General features: G+C 52.4%; 6 protein-coding genes across 6 annotated transcripts; 2 read left to right on the top strand and 4 right to left on the bottom strand.

Annotated features, from left to right (window-relative positions):
• Positions 1 to 1,566: 1,566 nt before the first annotated feature.
• Positions 1,567 to 3,129, bottom strand: PFLUO_LOCUS3325 (uncharacterized protein; the record flags this gene model as incomplete). The annotated part of the gene is made up of 1 exon (XM_073780560.1): positions 1,567 to 3,129. The coding sequence occupies one exon, from the start codon at positions 3,127 to 3,129 to the stop codon at positions 1,567 to 1,569; it is 1,563 nt and encodes a 520-aa protein (XP_073637402.1).
• Positions 3,130 to 6,851: 3,722 nt separating this feature from the next.
• On the bottom strand, positions 6,852 to 8,678 carry PFLUO_LOCUS3324 (uncharacterized protein; the record flags this gene model as incomplete). The annotated part of the gene is made up of 4 exons (XM_073780559.1): positions 6,852 to 7,189; positions 7,371 to 8,381; positions 8,430 to 8,548; positions 8,605 to 8,678. 4 exons carry the CDS (start codon positions 8,676 to 8,678, stop codon positions 6,852 to 6,854), a joined length of 1,542 nt encoding a protein of 513 aa, XP_073637401.1.
• Positions 8,679 to 9,333: 655 nt separating this feature from the next.
• Positions 9,334 to 9,940, bottom strand: PFLUO_LOCUS3323 (Peptidyl-prolyl cis-trans isomerase-like 1; the record flags this gene model as incomplete). The annotated part of the gene is made up of 3 exons (XM_073780558.1): positions 9,334 to 9,747; positions 9,808 to 9,849; positions 9,908 to 9,940. The coding sequence occupies 3 exons, from the start codon at positions 9,938 to 9,940 to the stop codon at positions 9,334 to 9,336; spliced, it is 489 nt and encodes a 162-aa protein (XP_073637400.1).
• Positions 9,941 to 10,149: 209 nt separating this feature from the next.
• Positions 10,150 to 11,988, top strand: PFLUO_LOCUS3322 (uncharacterized protein; the record flags this gene model as incomplete). Its single annotated transcript, XM_073780557.1, has 1 exon — positions 10,150 to 11,988. One exon carries the CDS (start codon positions 10,150 to 10,152, stop codon positions 11,986 to 11,988), a length of 1,839 nt encoding a protein of 612 aa, XP_073637399.1.
• Positions 11,989 to 14,019: 2,031 nt separating this feature from the next.
• Positions 14,020 to 15,691, top strand: PFLUO_LOCUS3321 (uncharacterized protein; the record flags this gene model as incomplete). The annotated part of the gene is made up of 6 exons (XM_073780554.1): positions 14,020 to 14,333; positions 14,383 to 14,413; positions 14,465 to 14,608; positions 14,660 to 14,789; positions 14,846 to 15,470; positions 15,526 to 15,691. The coding sequence occupies 6 exons, from the start codon at positions 14,020 to 14,022 to the stop codon at positions 15,689 to 15,691; spliced, it is 1,410 nt and encodes a 469-aa protein (XP_073637398.1).
• Positions 15,692 to 15,831: 140 nt separating this feature from the next.
• On the bottom strand, positions 15,832 to 17,064 carry PFLUO_LOCUS3320 (uncharacterized protein; the record flags this gene model as incomplete). The annotated part of the gene is made up of 1 exon (XM_073780553.1): positions 15,832 to 17,064. The coding sequence occupies one exon, from the start codon at positions 17,062 to 17,064 to the stop codon at positions 15,832 to 15,834; it is 1,233 nt and encodes a 410-aa protein (XP_073637397.1).
• Positions 17,065 to 17,527: the final 463 nt, after the last annotated feature.

Below are 17,527 nucleotides of genomic sequence, written 5' to 3'. Positions count from 1 at the left end.
GGTTGATGGAAAGTAAAGTAGAGGTGAGAAAGAGAGGATGAAAGCACGAGTGGTTGCGTTGAGTACCGAAAAGGGTATGATCTCGAGGGGGACGTAGAAGATGGCCTAATCGAGTAACGCGTTTTGGGATCGCAGGGTGGGAAGGAGGGAAGGGGGGAGAAAGAGCGAAGAAGGCAAAGTGCGGGTTGGGACAGGCAGGCGGTGTGGGAGCGCGGGTCAGGTGACTAGTGTATGTGACGAGGATGTGACGGTAATACGGGCTGGATTGTGAGGCGTAGAGGGGAGGGAATGGGCGGATTCGAGTGAGAAAAGTCTCCGGGTCACTACTCTTCCTTCCCATGGCGGTTTGGATCGATTTCGACTCCCTCTACACCTCTCTATCCGCACTCTCTCGATGGTGTTCCCGTAAGATACCGTCACCACCCCCTCCCAACCTCCCCCTGATTGGCGGGGGGCCAACACACTCGCCCCGTACTATATCCGGTTTAGGAAAAGCCCCGATACCGGTCGTTCTGGACTCTTGTGCCTGGCCACGGAGATGAATAGTAATCACGGAATCGTTATTTCACTATGGTTCAATGCACAGCAAGGGAAATCTCGAAGTATGTGAGATCTTCCATACATAGTACACATAGTTCCCGAAAACAACATTCCACATACCCGGATGAGGCAGGGTGGAGGCATCTGCCCCTTCAGCCGCACGCGGAAGATTTAGGTTTGGCCCCAAAGGAGGTGGACGGATATCATAATGTGAGATCACATTGAATCTTGTAATGACAGTCGGAGGGACAGTGAACAGATGCAGTGTGGCTCAGACTACTGACAATGGAAGACTAGACGTGGTCTCCGGATTGTCTCGTAGGTTTGACTACTTCCATCTCAACGTCCTTCCTCCCTGCACTTCCTCGGCCCGATCCGACTCTAAACCCAAAGCAGGAGTCTACTAGACAAACAGAATAAATGGAACTCATCATATTCTTCGTATGATCGAAAGTGGAAACGCCAATCACCAACGCAGACCCAAACGCGGTCGTGCGGTCAAAGTCTATTTTTACAGAAAATGCATGGCGTGGGGAGGGAAGAGGAGAGCCCCGGCCTAACGAATGGCACGGGGAGAAAAGAAAGAAGTAAAAAAGGCGAACAAGCCAGGATGGGAGGGGCGGGCACTCGGACGATCCGGTGCGGCCTCGCAAGAAACGCAGAAGAAAGAAAGAAAAAAAAAAAAGCCATGGGACAAAGTCGAGTGTCCGGTCAGGATATAGAGTGAGAGCGCACACACACACACAACAAAACCACCACGTACTGCACCATACGGGACTCCGCCAATGCAACGCCAGACAAATGAACAGATCAGAAAGTGGAGGGCGCGGAGTTCGGGGAGCTCACTCCATCGCGCGTCGCATTCCATTGACTGAAAAAGGAAATAGAGTAGTAGGGCTGCCGATGAGAGAAGTGGCGTAGGTCGTGAGGGAATAAAACAAAAGAAGAAAGGGAAATCATATGCAACGAAGTGAAGATGTACGACCATCAGTCCCTCCAAAGGACCAGCCTTTTTCCCCGGTGAGATCACTGTTGGTAGGTACCCCGGATGTAGGAGCTCGTCAGCCCAGCACCGCCGCCGCCCTTGGGGCCGAGCCAGACAATCTCAATCACGCTGTGATCCTCATCTTCCTCGCGCACATAGAACTGGTGGACGTTGTCCCCCACCACAAATGCATCGTGGAGCAACCACCGGTCCTTGCTGATGCCGTCTTCTTCTGCGGGTCGTAGAGGACCCAGGCGGTCCTCGTAGCCACGTGGGTCTTCGGGCCACGTCTTCTCGGTAGCGTCAAAGTTGATCGCATCGTCCGGTACACCCGGGCCGTAGGTGTATTTGACGAGGGAGTAACCATTGGTCATGACCCAAAAGTGGCGCATAGTGTCGCCCGTTATTTCGTCGACATATTCTTCCTGGTCGAAGACCCAGCGCCGCAGCACCGACTTGCGACCCGCCGCGGCCGCCACAGTGGTCATCTTCACCACGTCCTTGGTGTACCAACTGTTCCAGTGATGCATGGTGTCAATCTTACGGCCAGACTCATACACACCGTCCACGGGGTCACCCATGTCCATCTGGTACAGCGAAGGCCACAGGGTCAGGTGAGTGTCACCGAATTTCTGGATACACTGGCCAAGTTTCTGGTCACCGGGCTGCTCGCCCCACGACTGGCACTCATCGTAGTACTTCATCAGGATATCCAGCAGCGGCTTGGACACAAAGACACCAGCACCACCGAAAGCAATGTGACCAAAGGTATCCACCTGCCAGCTGGCCTCCGACAGAGCACCGATGTAGTGCTTCTTCTTGACGTCGAATAGTTTCAATTCCTGGGCGACAGTCGGCAGGGACAGGAAGAAAGTGTCGTCATCGATGAAGCTGACCCAGGTGGTGTGGGGGCGGTGCTTCTTGATGTGATCGGTAAAAGCCTCCACGAGACCAAAGTAGCGGGCAGTAAAGTCCAACGGAGAAGCTTTGAGGGTGACATCCAGGCCTCGGTTGCGGAAGTAGATTTCTTGCTTCTCCAGGTCGTCATCCGACTCGGGAACCAGAACGAGAAGACCGGCCTTGGTGTTGCCGTACGAGTAGAGCAGCGAAGGAAGCAGGCGGTCGAGACGATCCACGGTGGTAGCCAAACCGAACAGGATCTTGGAGGTCTCTTCGAGATCGTCGTCCTTGGCCACCGAGACATCGACGATCTCCGGACAGACCATCTCTTTCTCATTTTCCGGAGACATGGTCATTCCACGCTCCAGGGCGACCATGGGCGGCAACACAGGCCGATCAATCTCCTCCAGAGTGTGGAACTCGGTGTGGGGATCCACATGGCGGGCGCGCAAGTAGGCACGGGTATAGTTCTTGCGGGTAAGCCATTCGTAGAAGGGGAGAGGGGCCTCCAGACCCGGGTCGACCTCGCAAGGCATGGTTGGTGATTTTGATAGTTTTTGGCTGGCGGCCGAACTAACCCGATCGATGGGGTGTTTGAACCGCAGAAAGGCTGTCCGGTCGTACCGTTCCATGCACCAGAAGAAGATGGCGATGGACACCAGGGCGATTAACGGAAACGCCGTCTTCAGCCGGAAGGTAGGCATTCTGACGGGGGGAGCAGATGTTTTTTCCAACATGTAAGAGGAGGATGGATGACAGTTGGACTCTCAGGGAGCCCGGGGGTGATGGTAGTGTGTCCTGGGGGCGAGGCGACCAGTCCAAGTGTGGAAATTGGGGAGCGGACCCGGAAGAAGGATCTGATAAACGAGTGTGAAAGTCTTTTGTCGAAAGAGTGACAGGCAGATCAAAGTTGCCGGAATAGATCTTTTTTTTTTTTCAGTTCAACGAGAGGCTGGCAGCGTCGAGACCCGCGACACGGTCGAAGGGAGGGAGGAAGCCGGGGCGGAGCAGAGCAGGGAGAGGAGAGGGTGGCAAGGCAAGAGAACCAACGCGGCTGGACGATGCGTCCAGAGCGAGAGACCGATGTCTTTTGTTGGAGGTGAGGTGAAGTTTCAGAGAAGAGAAGAGAAGAAGAAAGTGAAGTGAAGGATGGGAAAAAAGGGAGAGCGACAGCGGGAAGCGGATTATGAGTGGCTGCGATCTGTAGTGGGCATGCCGACCGTGGGTTGCGCGTATTACCGTATTATGGTGTGGACGCAAGTGGGTGAGCACCTAGGAAGGGTCTCTTCACTACTGCTGCTACTGCTACTATTACGACTACTACCTACTACTGTTATGATTGTTGTGGTGGTTCCTAGTTTTCTTCCGATGGTCAATCTCCCCCCGGGTCTTCTATTTGATGTCTGTGTTTCCCGCTCGATTCCTGCTCTCACTATCGCCGAATCTGTTGGATGAAATGATCGGCAGCCACGGTAATTTTTTGCCTCCCGACGCACCATGTTGATCCTCTCTCTTATGTATAAAAGTCATCGGGTCATGGATCAGGTTATGGTCGTTAAGCGCGGAGTCCGATAGGATGCAACCAGCTCGTCCGACTTGAGGGCCGGATGCGGTCGTATCAGCAGCACGCCGATCTCGTCAGGAGGGAGTCACCTACCAGGGACGCACTTCCGGAGACGGTGATGGTATTCCCATTACCATTATTCCTATCATTGATGATGGATGAGGAATCACGTCATGCAATTACAGAACACACCAACGATCGCCAGCCCCGGCCAGTCAGGGGTCGCCCGAGAGGGGGCCAAGGAGCCTGGGCGGCCCCACCGACGCGTGTCCTCCGGCGGTGGCAGTTACTCAGCGAAAGATTTTATTGAAACGGACGGAAAGCTTATCGAGTACCTAGTCCCTAACTCCCTCCCTGGTAGGCTTTTGGCCCTGGTGGCGATGAATACTCCGGTGGGCCAGGATCGACACGCAAACTGGCCAACCCTGGGCCCGGTGTCCCTGGATGCGAGGGACTGCCTTGGACCACAATAAAATCTTGAACATGGCGGCAGAGAGACCACGTTATATATAGATTAAATGACGCGGCAGAAGAATGTTGTCTTAGGGTTATGCCATATGCCGGTCCAGACAAGGGACGGTGGAGATGCTTAGTCCACCCCAACAAGTCTCGACTCAGGCTTGACTAGATGTCCAATCTACAAAATTTAAAAAATTAACGATGGTGTCTAACCGAAAAGAGGATGGAACCTTCATCCGACCGAGATAGGCAAGTAGCTCTGTACCAAAGGAAACCCTCGATGGCGTGCTACTTCCTATTTTGCACGGTGCCGGCGCTGGTTTAGGGGAGCCATAAAAGGAGCACACCCCACAGGGACCCTGAAGGGTCGTGATGATAGAATCTCCTAGGCCGGGGGAGGCCAGACCAGCTGCATATTAGAAAGCTGCTCACAGGTAACGGCTATTTTATATCCAGTGCTGGTAGATCCTACCTACACTTCGGCAGTACCATTAAGCTTGAATCGTAGCCTTGGCATGCACGCCGGGCGAAAAAGGGGGCAGTTGAAATTAGGATGTATCCAGTTTTACCAGGACCCTGAAATACCGTCAAAATAGTGGAGTCGACCCTGCGTTCGAGGTTAGTGAGCGGCCAGCCTGGCATTTCCAGATCCGGGCGGCCGGCAGCTACATACCCTTCACTGCTCTGAATAATGCAGACTAGCATGTACAATTTGATGGCCTTGTGAAATTAACTTTTAAAGACTTAGCTACCCGACGAACCATACGGTAGTGCTGAATCGGAATAGGAGGACTCGCACGTATTACATGATGCCATCTGTCGCCATCCGCTATTGACTTCTGGCGGTTCTAGCCCCCATGAGCACAACGCTCGCCAGGATCGCGCTCCCGCTTGGCGATCTAGCCCGACTTGGTATCCGGTTCAGCAGCTGCCCGTGTCAGCACGGATACGGGAGGGGAGATTGGCTTGGCTGCTATCCGTTTAGTGTGACCTGAACCACCCACAGTCAATGTGTTTTCCATGACTCAAGAATCCCATACTACGGTACAAAATACAGCGTAGAATGTACCGTGATTCGCTCAATGCTACCGACGATCCGCTCGGGATTGGTGAACGAGGTCGTATACAGCCCGCAGATCAACCCGTGTCCTGGGGCCGTGACCGTTGCATGAAGAAGTGTAGAAAAAGTGGATGGCTTTGGTAGAGTCGATCGATGGACATTTCATGCCCATCGCCGTTTTAGTAACTGATCAGACCCTAGTTAACCAGCATGATGTACAGTGTCGTTATGTATCCGCGCTAGCCACTGTGAACATAGCATAATGCGCTTAGTGTGTACTGTAGATGAAACATCCCCCACTGACCCCTTGTCCTCTTGTCAGTCAGTCAATGTAATCCAGTGTAAAGTCTTACAGTGACGGGGAAGATGTTTTATCAGATCGCCCTTTGCAGGAAGCGAAAGGAATCAGTACAGTCATGTTACGTTGCTGTACCCAAAATATCGCCTCTGCTCTGACTCAGTTTCAGATCTAACATATCCTCCCAGATACTGTCTGACGCGCAATGTACAACACGCGCGTCATTCCAACGGGGAGAGGGATGTTCCTTGCGGAACACACCTGCACCTCCTCGCTTCAGCCAGACATGTCACCCCCGATCTGCAGGGTCGAGGGAGGGTCCATAGGTGGTACATACGCGGTACAGGTTACCAGTACGACTCACAGGATATACATACATTGAATATGGAAAAGAATCGAAGCTCTGCTCTACGTATGACCTCATCCACGAAACGGTGTCTTCATCGCACAGCCTTGGCTTGTTTCATCGTCGCAGAGCGGAAGAACTCAGTTCCTGACTTGGAAGGGGCCGACCGAAGTCAAAAGATTGGAGGGTCGTATCCTGTCTAATAATGTTTAGTGGCAACAATACTAATGAGCAGCCTTGGGGGCTATGTACTACTACGCAGAGGAATCAAGGGGCGATCGCTCGAAGAAGAAGATCATCGTCCCCCGCTTTTGATTGGTACGTAGATTCTATCTGCAAGGACTGCCCTGAGATCGACATGGGATGAAGCGGATCAGCTGGTGTGATAGATTCTTCTTCCTTCGATGGTTCGGGAGCTGAGCCACTTCCGTACGAGGTGGAACATGACAGTGTCTGCGACATGATGCACATCATAACAGCTGTCCAGTACACGTACTGATTATCGAATTCCGAGACGGACTGAGTAAATAGTGTAGGCTGTGTATGTCATGTTTACTTGAGTCGAACAATACCCATGCCCCTGTTGGTTATACGAAAGGTTGAAGTAGATTCATTAGGAGATTTAACAATAGGAAGACTCGCTGACATGGCCTCATGTGAATATAATTGCTCAGTATGTACAAGATGCTACGCTACAAATCAGTCATCGGAGGCGCCGTCGCGATCATCAAAAATCATAAACTCGTCACTGCGAGCCTCATCACCCATGATCTTCTGCCATGCCTCTTTGACCAGACTGACGGTCTCGTCTTCGAACGCGAGGTCAAGGTTTGGTGGTAGGAAGCTGTGAACATGGGGCGAATGCTCTGAGAGGGTCGGTGGGATATGGCCGTTGCTCAAACGTCCCAGCTGGCTGTACCGCAGGGACCAAAGAACAGCGGCTTTGGGTCCTTCTGGTTGAAGTAATCGGGCCACTGCGGACTCGAGAAGAGACTGGCCGGCCGGCCCGGGTTGAGCCACACTGCCGTAGATGATGCCTGTGCATACTGCGTTAGCGGTATGAATGAAAGCAACAATTCGATAATATCCAAATCCATGCTCGTGATCAGGTATGATAAAAAAATCTCATCAATGGAATTACAGCCAATGTAGATAAGTTTTGAAAAAAATCATCATGCGAGCGGGTGCAGAAGACACAAGAGATGGAAGAAAACTTACTCTGCTGTCGGGGACAGTCGCCAGTGTCGCTTGAATGAACCTGCAGATACACTGGCGGAGAGTTCGGGCTGCCCAAGGTGGACCCGGGAAACATCAGAACGGCACTGGCAGGGACAGGGGCCCCTTCGACTGTGACGGGGAAAAGGGACTCGAAGATGGCAGATACAATTGTGATTGACCGCGCAACCCTGATGCCGGAAGATTCAATCGGCTTCTGTGACGGCAGATCCCAGATCGCGCCGACCACGGACCGCGTCTGCACGGACTCTCCGGTGGATAGCTGTACCTTGACAGGATGTTCCTCGGCGTCTGAGTCCTCAACAGATTGGATACCCGTATCCAGTGCATAAACGGCCCCGCCAACGGCAGAGGCCCGGCAGGCGACCTGCAGGATCTCTGATCCACCACCATATTTGGAGATCACGGCTCCGAAACCCGGTCCGAGCGCACCAATGGATGCCAGATGCCTTTGGACCCGGGGAACAGCGTAGCTGGCAGATGTCTCCGGCTGGCTTAGTTGGGAAAGTGATAGGGAATGTAATGGGTTATGGAGGTCCGCCGGAACGCTAAACTTGGAAGCCAAGTACTCTTCAAAGGGCATGGACAAGTCTTCCGCCTCGGGGGCCAGATCTTCCTCGTCCGCGGGTTTACTGATATGGCGTAAGAAGCGCATCAGAGACCTCTTGGACTTCATGGAGATACGGGTATCCGCGAATACATCCTCGCGGTTGCCCGGAACCCGCTGGAGGACCCGGGCTGCACCAGTGAGAGTATCATCCTCTTCAGATGCATAGATCCACCAGCTGCCCACCGCCATGAAATCTAGCTGGCGATAAACCTTGGAAGAGATCAAGGTGGAGATTAGTTGGGAACGGGTGTAAAGGGAGTAGGGGGAGAGGGAGAGGGTGTAAGAACGGCTCGGGGAGAGCTTCGGGCGGTCTGTTTGAGAAGGATCGTGGGCATCGTGGGATGTCACGATTCTGACATCTTCAAATGGAGATTGACCAGGCCCTGGGAACGGTTAGCAATGCACCGGATGGAGAGACCAACCAAACCCACGTCGGTTGACACCGTCCATCCATTGCTGTGCCTCGTCCAGACTGAACGCTGCCTCGGTTCCGCCATAATATGGGTTCTTGTCCACATGAAGGACTTTTTTCCCGGAGCGCGAGAGAGCTCTTTCGTGACAGGGTCAGCGAGAGCCCCAGGCTTATGCTTCCAAAAAAACACTCACAGCGCCAGAAGAGACTCAGCCAGCCCTGTGCCTGCGATGATCAAATCCCAGGAGGTATCAGCCAGTGTTTCCATCTCTACATGAGGAAGAAGCGAAGCATGAGAAGAAAAGAAGAAAACGAAAACCACAAGAAAAAGAAGCTAGACGATCAGGTGACTGCCTGTCCATGCCCGACCGGGTTAGCGCAACAGGATAAATGTGGGCAACATTTTTCCCGCTTCTTTTTTCCCTCTTCTTTCCTTCATCCACTCCCCGTGCTCAGCACAGACAAGTTGTCCTCATATGGCATGCTGGTCTACAATGGCACGACCTTCACTGGTGCAGCCATGTTTGGGGAGTGGGAGATGAGAATCTGGTCACTCTGTATCTGCTGCTCTGGATGGACACATCTGATGGAAGCGGTTCGTTTTGTAGTGATACATTTATGTCTCTAGGGACTATCTTTGTCTGTCGATTGTCATCGGACAGGAAACTATATAGATGTAGTTGATCCAGCTCGGACAACAAGGCGCGCGTAGCTGCTCTCTGCGGGCGCGGTGCCGACCGAGCGCCCTGGACGTTCTTCTCCCACCATTCCCATCACCGTCCGACCTGGGGATTGGTGACATGCGGGCTCTCCGGCAGGTCTTTTGTTTGCAATGCTCGCCCAGAATAATGCGCTACTGGAGAGTAGAGATGATGCCGTAGGGTAGGATGTCAAGGCTGCGAAGAAGTATTGCGCAGGCCTTCTCACTCCTCGCCTCCCTCTTCCACCACCCGCGCCCGGATGATCTTCACCTCGTCCATAGGCTTATCCTCGCCACTGGTCTTCACCAGCCCCATACGTTGAATGACCCTCATACCACTCTTGACGCGGCCAAAGATGGTGTGTTTCCCATCCAGCCACGGCGTCGGAGCGAGCGTGACGAAGAATTGACTGCCGTTGGTATTGGGTCCGCTGTTGGCCATGCTCAAGACTCCCGCACCCGTGTGTTTGAGGTCGGAATGGATCTCGTCTTCGAATTTCTCGCCGTAGATGGAGCTGCCTCCTCGGCCGGTGCCGGTGGGATCACCGGTTTGGACCATAAAGTTGGGGATGATGCGGTGGAAGATGACATTGTTGTAGTATCCGCGCTGCGCGAGGGTCGCGAAATTCTTGCATGTCTAGGGGGACCTCAGTCAGTACATGGAACACATGGCGCGGGTTATTCACGGAGTTCAGACCTTCGGCGCATGGGTGTTGTAGAGCTCGACGGTGAAGGAGCCCTGCGGGGGATTAATCAGTGGCAGTTCGCAGAAGATCGTTAGAGCATTGGGGGGCTACCATTGAAGTGTCAAATGCCACATTAGTCGCCATGGTGAGTGTATGGTGTAAGGAACGAGTTGAGTAAGTGCGCAAAAGGAAAGAAGAGTTGAACGGAGAAAGAAGAAGAGGTCGGTGGAGCTTGGCAGATCCCGATCCCCCAACTAACCAACAATGATTCCCACTTGACAACCACCATGGATTAACTGACGGTCTCACCCTCATTCTTTCACCACTCCCTCACTCGCTCCCTGCCCATAACCATGGCCGAAGTCAGCCCCCTTGCGGAGCTGCTCGGGGAGGCCCTTTATCACTTCGACCGCGTCAAGCCTCTCCTTCCGACATACGGCCACCTGCTTGTTTCGGCGCTGTTTCCCATCTGGATCGGTGCTCATGCCTCCCTGTCGCGACCTTCATCTGCCGCCAAACCCTCAAAGGAAGACACCGATCCCGAAGAAGATACCGACGATGAGGAGGAGGAAGCAGGTCCCGTGCAGAAGATGGAGAATCTTGAAGCGTCGGATGCCTTGATGTTTCCCTTGACCGCGGGACTAACACTAGGTGGTCTGTACATGGTGATCAAATGGCTGGAAGATCCGGCCATTCTGAACAAGATTCTCAGCTTCTACTTCTCTCAGATGGGACTGTTCTTCGCCATCGCATTTCTGAAAGACACTCTCTTGGTTCTGAGGTCGTTTGTCTTTCCAAGATACTATCGGCGTGGAGGAAAGCTTTGGAAGGTGAACCAGTCCGAGCGCGTTTTCAGGGCTTCTGCCACAGACATACGGGGCTCGCCTCTTCCGGGTATCCTTGGTGCAATTCCTCTGCCCAACAAGATCCTGGCCATGCTCTGGACTTGTCGCCATGTGGCATATCAACGACTTAAACTTCGTGTTCATGTACGCGGCCTGCTGAGTGCCAAAGGTCTGGTCGGATTGCTGGATCTCCTGAGCGGACTCATTGCTCTGATCGCCGTGGGCTATTTTGCGTTTGTGACGAAACCATGGTGGTTGACCAACTTCCTCGGCTTCAGCTTCTGCTACGGAGCTCTGCAATTCATGTCACCTTCGACGTTTTGGACGGGCTCGCTCATTTTGGGATCTCTGTTTTTGTATGACATCTACTTTGTCTTTTTCACGCCTCTCATGGTCACGGTCGCCACCAAACTCGATGTACCAATCAAGCTACTTTTCCCACGGCCCACCGAAGATCCGGATGCCGTGTCGTTGGCCATGCTGGGTCTTGGTGATATCGTTGTTCCTGGCATGATGGTTGGTCTGGCGCTGCGCTTTGATCTGTTTCTCTACTACCAGCGCAAGGGATTGCAAAAAGCACAAGCCGAAAAATTGTCCGAGGAAGAGAATGTCAAGCCCGAGTACCAGTCGGCTACCGGCGCTTGGGGAGAACGATTCTGGGCGTCGTCGATTGCGCCACGTGAGCCTGAACTCAAACCACCATACCACGATGCACGGTCTTTCCCGAAGACATACTTCAAAGCCAGTGTGGTAGGGTATATCATCGGAATGATCGCCACTCTTTTGGCCATGCAATTCTCAAACCATCCCCAACCGGCTCTCTTGTATTTGGTTCCCGGTGTTTTGACCTCGTTGTGGGGAACTGCGTGGTTCAAGGGCGCGATTCGCACCATGTGGGAATTTTCTGATGCAGAGGAGGTGGAAGAGGATGATGCAGAGAAAAAGAAGGAGGCGGAGGATAAAAGCAAAGACTCCGCACCAAGCCAGAAGAGTCTGATCATGCGTCTCTTCTCTGGTGATGTGAAGGCATTCGGATCAGCCGATAAGAGTCCAGACGAGAAGACGACCGAACAGGCAAATGAGAACGAGTCAGATTCAAAGTCTGACGAAACCAAGACCTCCGATGATGACCAGAACGAAAAGAAAGCGGTCGAGGATGATCTGGAATTGTTCTCCTTCTCTATCTCGTTCCCTGACAAATCCAAGAAGGAAGCTAGCGATTCTGCACCCACTCCAGCGGGTGAAACGGATGATCCGATTACTGTCTCTGGCCCCAGCAAGGGTGGAAACGAGCCACCCGCGAAGAGGAGACGACGCAGCCCGAAGAACGAGTCTGCATCAAGCTAGAGCTTTGGAGGATTGAATTTGCATAGCAAGCTGGAGCAAAGGATTCCCATGTTACGTTCAACGGTAGATAGGTACAAGAACAACGGCACAATATGATCACATTATTCATTCATTGTACATTTCTATAATCAATAGGGTATAAAGTCAAGCAAGGCCAAACCACTTTCTGATCGTTTGTGATGTACATCAGCATCATCAGACACTACTGCCCAATGCCTCTCCAGAATTTCGATCGCCCTAAGAATGTTTCGTATTTGCAATGTCTCGTACAGCTTCAAGAGTAGATCCCGGACTATTACCCTGTCATAGCCAACAGCGTCACATCTAAATAGCTATTGTCAGTATCATATCAATCCCACTTGACTCGAAATAACTAACCCAGCTGTGTAGATGGGAGTAGCAAGAAGGACCCAAGGCGAGAGCGCCTCCACCGGGAGAATGTCACACACAACATCCAGGGTCCTCCTCACGCACTCCTGCACCTTGGCGGAAAGCGAACTCATCCTCCGAACACGCCTGTAGAGATGCACGAGAGCAGAATATTGATATGCTGCATTACAAGCGCTGAATTGCCGAATATCGTCTTCACTGAGAGACAAATGGGCAGGAACGCGCAGTCCTTCCTCGCTGTCCCTCCGAATCATCTCCTGCACCATGCTCTCCAGACGATCTGCTTCTCTTTGCAATTCTGCCTCGGCTGTATCGTCGCTCGTCAGTTCACTGTCGAGAGCCTGCCGTTTCCACGCCGCAGCCCCAATTTCCATAAACGCCACATTAAGATCGGCCGAGTATCCAGTATAGGTATCCAAATACGGTTTCTCATGCACGGCCTGGCGGACCAAATCCTGGGCCCCTGGTCTCGGAGGCAGTCCGAGGTCCGTCACGGCGGCCAGCGCTTGAATAGATAGACACCATCTAGCCCATAACCAGCGACTAGGCTCTGGATCTGCCCAGATATCTTTCGGATCCGTAGATTCAAAAATCGCCCTTGCGCCGTTGACATGCACACGCCATGAAGAGTCTGCCTTTCCCGAATATATCTCGCAATGGCATAATGTCCTGATGGTATGGAGAAGGGCCTGTTTTGGGTGATTCTGAGTTTGCAGCTCTTCGCGAAGATGGCGGAGACTCGCAGACATGTAGTATGAGACGGTGTCTTCGGGGACGAATTGGTTTGGGAGGTCATTGAGGAGTGTGAGGCGATGGAGTGCTGACAGTGCCATTGTCGCGTACATCAGTGAGGAAGAATGATGCGCTAGGGGAAGGATCTGTCGGCATATTTGGTCGCGTATGTGGGTGTGGCTGGAGATCATGGAGGCGCTGGTGATGAAGTGGTGGAGAAGTAGTTTAGTTGTTGACGGTAGGGCCGACCATGCATCTAGTCCGGGTGAACAATGGACGAGATCAGTGTGTTGAGGCTCCGAGTCATAGTTATTGTCAGGGAGCCGGGGGTGGTTCGGTTCAGCCGCCGGTATTTCGACAGGCTGATTTCTTTGCGACGGCTTAGGATCCCTGGGGACTCGGCCATTCCATTTGAGAATGACCGAATAGTCACACATCTCCTCCGCTTGGCGACAGCGCCCACAAGCCGGTTTCTGCTCGTCGCACTTCTGGCGGCGCCGTTTGCACCGGACACAGCCATGGTGAGAACGGACGGGCATGGCTCAAGGACTAGTGCCGGGGAATAATAATTGACAGAGAGAGAATAAGATGATCATATTCGCACATTTCCACATCTCCTCGACTTGCTGAGGGCGGGGTACTCCGAGCCGCCGATAAATGATCTGTGGTCTCCTCGAGTTACTCCAAACGGCGTAGTGCCGATCTATAGCCGCCTGATAAGGATCTCCCCCCTCCTCGAACTTCCATAAAAGTGAAGCGGATAGAATCTTCTGAGCATCGCGAGCGATCTTGGAGACGGGTTTGAATTGGTCTCCTAGAGTTCCCTAATCAAGTGTCGCAGAGGAATATATAAACCTGCTCTTTGGTCGTCCACGGAGGAGCCTAAAGGTCATCGATCTAACTTCCACAATGCTCGCATTTTACGTTCTCGGACTCGCATGGATTGTCTATACAATCGCTCATATTGTTCGCATACACCAAACTAAAGTGCCAGGTCCTTGGTATACGAAACTCACGAGCCTGGCGCTGAAATACCATGAGTTTTCTCGGCATCGCCGACTGTGGATCCATGACCTTCATCTGAAGTATGGACCTGTCGTTCGGTTGGCCCCAAATGAAGTATCCTTCGCCAACTTAGAAGGCATGAAGGAAATCTACCAGAGTGGAGGGAGTGGCTACGACAAGACCGAGTTCTATGATCTTTTCAAGCAGTACAACTATCGGTGTGTTATATTGCGCGAAAAGAAATCCCGGAAACTAACCTGGTCGTAGTACAATGTTTACAACTCTACCGAAGCGCGAGGTATGTCATATCCATCCAAGAAAACTGTGCTTATAGCTGACATGGTAGCAGCACTCGGAAAGAAGAAGGTTGTTCGCGGAGCGCTATGCCATGACCAATATCCTTGGTTCCTCGATTATGGAGGGAATCAGACAGCGCGCTGGTAGTGTGATTAAACAGTGCGAAGCGTCTATGGGCGGCTACCTGGATGTTTATGTACGAGATGAACCTCTTAGCGCCTGAGATGAAATACTGATTACGTTCAAGGTGACGCTGCATTGCTATGCGCTCGACTGTGCATCCCATTTCCTCTTCAATCCCGGCGGAACGAACTCACTGATTGACTCGAAGGACTTTGTGCTGATGAAAGAATTATCCTACCATGACAGTTTGAAGCGTAAGAGACATCCCCCGGTCACCCGAAAAAATTCATAACTCACCAGGAATAAATAGAGCGTCTGATTCAGCATTACTGGCCTACGCTGAACAAGCTGATCACGCTGTATAAACCCAAATCTACACCGCTAGCCAAGGACTTCGTTCTCAATAGAACACTGGACTCCGAGCCGCACGAGTCGTCACTCGTCCACAAACTCCGGAGCAAATCCGACTATCTCCAGCCGATCCAGATGGCCGCCGAGAGCATGGACCATATGGCAGCCGGCATTGACACGACGGGAGATGGCCTTTGTTTTCTGATGCATGAGCTCTCTCTGCCACGCTCACAACAAATCCAGCAGAAACTGCGTGAAGAGCTGGTTCAGAATCCCCAGTCTAAACTTGACGAGCTCCCATATTTGGATGCCGTGATCAAGGAAGGATTGCGCCTGTTCCCTCCAATCCCGATGAGTCTCCCTCGTTACGTCCCTGAGAACGGCCGCACTGTTTGTGGATACACTCTCCCTGCAGGCTCGATTGTGAGCTGCCAAGCATATTCTCTGCACTTGCTAGACAAAGATGTCTTCCCTAATGCGGAGAAGTTTCTGCCAGACCGATGGCTACAAAAAGAGGGAGAGATAGAGAGGAACAGGCTATTCTTTGCATTTGCTTCTGGAGGCCGAGGGTGCATTGGAAAGAAGTATGTTATCTGCTGCAACCATGTGACCAGGACTGAACTAACCATAGTACAACAGTCTTGCTCTCGTAGAGATGAAGACTCTCTTGCGCGAGATCTACTCACGGTTCACGACCAAGGTTTCTGTGGACATGACGGGCGATATGGCTATTGATGATCAGATTATTGCGTCGAGGCCGAAGGATCAGACCTGTCTTTTGTCTTTCCAGGAGATGACGGTGTAATGATTTTTGACCATTTCGCGAATATTTCACGTTTTAAGTAGTTATATCTATGGCATGGAAAGTCACCTCTAATTATCAAGTGCTGATCATAGTATCATTCCTTCGTACATCTGTAACAGACCAAACGCCGAGAGAGTCAATCAGCATTGGTCGAGTATCCGCTTCATCTCGTCCCATCTCCGCGCAGAGATATCTACCAGCTGCCGGAGATCGTCAGTATCGACCGTCCAACCACCATGTTTCTCCATCTTCAGAACAACAGTCTTGCCCTTCCCGCCCTTCTCCTTGTCCACAACGAGGCAAATTCTCTCCTGACCGAGATTCTCCTCGTAGCCATCCGGATCTGCCAAAATCCACCTTTGCTGGGATCCCTTCTTCTGGCTCCGAGCTTTCTGCTCTTCAGCATCGGGAATAACAACAGCCCTCCACCCTGCAGCGGCATCCGCCTCAAATACACAGAAGGAGCTAGCCACGGGCAAGCCACGCAAGGATAGTTTGCTCGCTTCTGACACATTATCCGAACAGAGAATCATCTCGCTGTCGACATCCCACCACGACCTGGGAAGCTTTGTATCGCGTAGAGCAGCCAGCACAGAGGCCCAGGCGGCGTCAAAGGGGTTACCGGCTAGCGAGATAATCATAACATCAATGTAGAGAACCCAGAAACCCTTGATTTCTCGATTTTTGTGATCCTCAACGCCACCACTCGGGTTCGGATCCACATCCATTTGCTCATCGTCGTTGTGACGTTCTAGCTCCTCGGGGCCTAAACTCGGTGGTTGATACCAAATGCGTAGGTCGTCCGCACGCACAAGGCGTGTACTGTGAAGTAAGGACAGAAGCTGGTGCGACAGCGACTGAGCCAAAGCAGAAGGTGGCGCACCTGGAGTAAAACCCGGCGCACAGCCGGTACTCAAGGAAAGATTCGGAACAAGCAGGTTCAGGTCTTCGATGTGTGCGCGGTCTTCCTCGTCATCGGCAGCGGTGTCTTCGTCCTCCTCGTTTGGTTTCTCATTGAGCTCAGCCAATCGACGGCGTTTATTGCTAGCCTCATTTGAGGTTCTCGACACACTCCACGACGCAATATCTTCCGTGCGAAGGATCTCTGCGCGCACGCCACACACAGAGGTCGTGTCGCCCATGCGCACAACAGCACTGCCATTCGTATGGGTCAGAGAGCCTGCATTGGCGGATGTGACTCGAAATTGTGACGAGGCGCGGCCATTGGCACGGATTGAAGGTTGGTTGCTAGCTGCAGGAGGGGAAAGATGTGCGAGAAGGTAGGCGTGAGGTTGGAGACGGGCGAACTGGGATGGTGGTAATGAGAGAGAAGGCGGTACCGGATGGCTGGCTGCCCCTGTTGCTGAGGCCATTTTTGACGATAATGTGATTTGACCTCGTTCACAGCTTGGATTGCAAGAATCGCCCTGGAAGAAAAGTCGCGGGCAGAATCGTTTGGGCGGTGAACAAGATATTATGCCTGAGGCAGAAGTATTGAGCCCTGAAAATCCTGCTTGAACAGTATACAGTATTTTTAGCCTTTTCCTTCAGGCTATTACCCTACAGCTGGGACCCCGCTACTCGGTACTGTGGATGAGTTGGCCAGAGTGTTTGCTGCTAACCGAGAAGACTAAGTCTGAGCGACAAGACCTCTTGCGGTACTGGTGCTGCTTGTTCCATGCTACAACAGAGACAGGTCGATCTAGCGTAAATAATAGGATGAAGCCCAAACCCAATGAGGAGATGACTGAATTCTCTATAAACGAGGGAAGACAATTCTGGCTATATATACAAGCGATCTGCGAGCCTTCATCTCGCTAGAGCGCTCGCAACGCA

The sequence above is a fragment of the Penicillium psychrofluorescens genome, assembly GCF_964197705.1.
Source record: "Penicillium psychrofluorescens genome assembly, chromosome: 2".
In the NCBI taxonomy this organism is placed as follows: Eukaryota; Fungi; Ascomycota; class Eurotiomycetes; order Eurotiales; family Aspergillaceae; genus Penicillium; species Penicillium psychrofluorescens.
This window is presented reverse-complemented; position numbering and strand designations above follow the sequence as displayed.